The sequence below is a fragment of the Octopus bimaculoides genome, chromosome 2, assembly GCF_001194135.2.
Source record: "Octopus bimaculoides isolate UCB-OBI-ISO-001 chromosome 2, ASM119413v2, whole genome shotgun sequence".
Classification (NCBI taxonomy): Eukaryota; Metazoa; Mollusca; class Cephalopoda; order Octopoda; family Octopodidae; genus Octopus; species Octopus bimaculoides.
Genome location: NC_068982.1, coordinates 108775218 through 108779886, shown reverse-complemented (window position 1 = coordinate 108779886; position 4669 = coordinate 108775218). Strand labels below are relative to the sequence as shown.

Genomic DNA, 4669 nt, shown 5'->3' with positions numbered 1-4669 from the left:
TATGGTTATGGCAAAAATAATCATAACCCTAACTGTAATCCTAAAACTAACCCTAACTCTAAAACCCGAACCCTAACCCTAAAACCCTAAAGCTAAAACCAGTACAAATGCACGAACGATGTCATAAATAAGAGTAACACGGATAGTTGTTGACAAACAACGGGACTAATTTTATTCAAGGGAAAAGATCCCATGACACCATTACGGCATTAATTGTTTTCACCTCAATAGACGTCAGTGATTGGTTGAAATTACCGAAATACGACAATTTTTTACATAAAATAACTTTGAATACAAAATTTTTTATCTGTTCTATACCACAAAATATACAAATATTCGAAGTTTGAAAGTGTTTCGGTACCAAAAACACTACAAAAAAAATGTTGCCCGTCAAACCCAAAAGATCCCAACCTTGTTTAAGGTTTCATGATTTAAGATCAATTTAATCCTTTTATCTTTCCAAGATTAATGAAATAAGTAGCATTAATCCTCCTGAGATAAGAATTTGGCCATTATTACCTTACCTTCATTCACAATTAAGCATTGTCTCCAAAATTTACTTTTGTAATGCTCCTATTGAAATTTTTCTTATTAGAGTAAATCTCACTCTATTCTTCTTAAGTTGACCAAAACGCTTAAATTATTGGAGGTGCTGAAAATATACTACAGATATGTAGGTCATTGAAACCTTTGTATGTCTCTTAGTTTAGCTTAGTTTGGGTATTTATTTTTCTTTACTTGTTGCTTGCTTTGCTTATCCTTATTTCAAAGTACACAACAATTTCAGTTAGTTTCATTCTTCCTTTATTTTTTTTATCTAGTCTACTGCCAGTTAAATGGTACAGTACAAGAATTTGTACCTTCACAGTTACATTGTTCTCTTAGAAATAAACTAAGAAAATGTCTCCAATATTTAAGGAAATCATTATTGTTGTCATTGTTGTCTCTTCCTCCTTCTTCTCCCCTACCCCTCCTCCTCTTCTTCCCATCTCTTCTTTTTCTCCACCTCTTCTCAAGATATAACATTAAAAAGATTTATTTCTATTATCTCTCTTGCTGAACTTTAACTTGATGTTTTGTTTATTTCATGTTTTCAAAATACTATTCCTTCCAAAAGCATGTTCTTTAGTCATTTGTGTCCTTTATTGATGTATGTTATTTTTACTATTTTTCTTTCAAAAATGTTAGTTTTATATTTGTTTGTATTTTTCTTTTGTTGAAGATTAAAGAGTTTCTATAAATTCTGTTTCAATATTTGCAGATGTCTTCAAGCCAATGTAATTGTATTGATGATGGATGCTTCAAAACATTGCCAGATATTATTACAACAGCCTCAAATCCCTTTTAAAGATTATATCCAAGAATATTTACAAGTGATGCTGGATTTCTCAAAATGCACAGCTAGCAGATTAATGTCAATTGACAGCAACGTTTCACCTGAAAACACTGAGCATAGAATAGACATTAATAATGTTGTTGTTGTGTTTAATAAAAGTGACTTAGTTGACAAATGTGTGTTGAGTCGGTGGCACAATAATCACCTTCCACACACTGAACCAACACACTGTTTCTTGTCATGTTTAAATAAAGATGGCCTTCAACAATTTCTGAATATATTGTTGCAAAAAGTAAAGGAAAGGTAACTAGTTTAATTTTTGGATATATATCTATAAATGCGTGTGTGTGTGTGTGTGTGTGTGTGTGTGTGTGTGTGTGTGTGTGTATGTGTGCATGCATGTGCGTGTGTATGTATGCATCCCTAAATTCACACACACGTATTTACCTTTCATCTATTTATTGATGTTGACTTTGCTAGGAGTGGTTTTGAAAATTTTGAATAGCCGCATATTGTTGGAATAAGTATTTTTACAATTGCATGATTTCCTCTGACCTACCATGAAGTGGAATTGGAACCTGTTTGCCTCAGTTAATCAGAGTAACATGCTTTCCATTGAATCACAGTATAGTAATAGCTATACTAAAATTTGAACTCATAACATATGGTCATTTGTCCCTTCACCTTTATATATATTAAGGTGATTAATATATATATATATGGTGGTTGTCTACTCCTTACACAGAGTTTGACCACCTCCTGCACCTACACCTTAGTCCTTTCATGGCGTCTGATGTGGCTTTTTAAACCAGACAGTGTTTTGAAAAAACACCCATACACATTGCACCTCTGATTTGCACTACCAATACCTGCAAGTAAGTTCTACTCATTGTGGATCCTAACATGTATGTTAAGACCCCCATTGGATTTGCAAACCCTCTGGCACACACCACATTCAAATGTATGCACAGACATATAATCAGAATAGCTGCATGTGGTTTGTTTTCCATGGGTTCGTAGGTGAGATTTGAGGCCAGCCAAGGACAGACATGGTCTGTCACAGACTGTGCACACAAAAAGGTCCTTGTCATAATAATATATATATATATATATATATATATATATATTGACTGTCTGACGATGTGTTTACTCCATGCTTGCCCTATTAGCTGCATGTACTGATTGCATATGTTGCCAAATACTGAAACATATGTAACAATTGGAATAAAGGACTACCAAGTTATGCCCTTGTTCTTTTCTCTTATTATTATTCAATACAGACAGCCTGTGTTTTCCAGCAACAGTGGGAGTTTAATGTGATTAACTTTAGAGCTGAGACCTAGGTTGTTTAATTGTCACATATTTCATTGTATTTATATATTTGTCCAGTTTAGTTTTTCATAAGTCATTAAGAAAACAAGTACTTATACTTTTCCAGTCTGTCATGTCTGATGATTGCTAAATTTGTCTCTCCATTTTCTAGCATGAAACTAGTTGGCGGGGATATGTATTGGTGGCAAATCAGCAGAGGAAATGCCCAATGGTATTCATTTATCTACCTATGTTCTGAGTTAAAATTTCACTCAGATCAACTTTACAGTTTATCTTTGTGAGGTTGATAAAATAGAGTGCCAGTCTAGGGTAGTGAGCTAGCAGAATAGTTAGAGCATTAGTTGAGATGCCTTGTGTTAGTTGTTCCAGTTCTTTGCGTTTTGAGTTCAAATCCCTGCTGTTCCTTACATAGGTGGTATTCTTAATTCATTGCCTGGCACTTTGGTTTTCTGTAACCCTTCTGTTACCATATAAAAATATACTGCTTTTTAAAATGAATTTTGAAAATAATTAGAACTAGGTAAACTAACTTTGTCAATATTAAGGTGATGTTTGGGGCTTAAATTTATGTGAAATTTTGATGGAAGGTTTTAATTTAGATCACTTTAAAATAGGGAATATACATCATAGAACTAAGGACAGTTTCAGGCAGGTTGGTATCAAAGCGGTTAATAGAGTCCATTTTTTCACCAGCATGTAGGCAAGTATACCTTCCTTCCTTCCTCCCGTCTGTCTGTCTTAGAGGCTCTGTAAAGGGTTATGGGATTGCACTTCCTTCTGATTAAGCAATAAAAAACATGTTAAGTGTAACAGTATAAAGTAACTTAAAGGAAAATATTTACTCCCTAAAATATTTCTGATTAGTTGTAATGTTACAAATTGTATTATGTCTCAAAATTATTTTGCATTTAAACAAAGATTTCATTTCATACTTTACAGGTATGGAGATCCAGAGACAGGAAATGTGAGTTTTACTAAGGAACGCCATCGTTCTCATCTAATGAAGAGCTTAACACATTTGGAAACGAGTCTTTTGTGGTTGAACAGAGATGATGTATTAATGGCAGAATATTTAAGGAAATCAGTGAGACAGTTTGGGAAAATCCTTGGTGAAATTTCATCAGAAGATATTCTTGATGTCATTTTTAAAGATTTCTGTATTGGAAAGTAAAGTTTATTTCTGGTGAGCATAGGATAATGATTTTTGAACAATTGACATAACTTGATATGTGAAAAATATTTCTGTATATACAACATCATGAATTATGATGTGATGATGAGCACAATTTTATATAAATTGTTTTATAAGATATTATATAAAATAAATTATTATGTAAAATATTTTATTATATCATTATATATGATATTTAAAAAAATATTACTAAATTTTCTTAATTCGTTGTTCTTTTCTTCATTAAATTTTACACATACTCTCACCCATCCTTACATAATGTGGGGTAGCTAGGTATCACCTCTGTAGAAAGTGCTAGTCCATTTTCATTTTTTAGTCTTTCAACATTTAACATAAAGCCACTTCCTCATCAAAAGTACTCTCCCCACCTAGTCAAGGGTTGTTTTTTTTTTCTTCTTTTTCCTTGTTCTTTTGCTGTCTTGCAAGTTGCTTGGCAACTTCACTAGTGCTAGTGGCATGAAAAAAGCACCCAGTACACACTTTAAAAAGGTATCCAGCTGTAGAAACCATATCAATGTTGACCCTGGAGCCTGGCAAAGTCCTTGTCAAACTGTCCAACCCATGCCAGCATGGAAAACAGACATTAAAAGATGGTCATCATCATCATCATCATCGTTTAACGTCCGCTTTCCATGCTAGCATGGGTTGGACGATTTGACTGAGGACTGGTGAAACCGGATGGCAACACCAGGCTCCAGTCTGATTTGGCAGAGTTTCTACAGCTGGATGCCCTTCCTAACGCCAACCACTCAGAGAGTGTAGTGGGTGCTTTTACGTGTCACCCGCACGAAAACGGCCACGCTCGAAAT

At 34.0% G+C, this 4669-nt stretch overlaps 1 protein-coding gene across 1 annotated transcript in view; it reads left to right on the top strand.

Annotated features, from left to right (window-relative positions):
• The window catches only part of LOC106883747 (tRNA modification GTPase GTPBP3, mitochondrial), an 11854-nt gene extending 7845 nt beyond the window's left edge, over nt 1-4009 (top strand). The window contains exons 7-8 of the mRNA XM_014934868.2: nt 1262-1639; nt 3608-4009. Of these exons, the coding sequence (XP_014790354.1) occupies nt 1262-1639; nt 3608-3839 (610 nt within the window). The 3' untranslated portion in view covers nt 3840-4009. The remainder of the gene's footprint in view (nt 1-1261; nt 1640-3607) is intronic.
• The last annotated feature ends 660 nt before the right edge of the window (nt 4010-4669 follow it).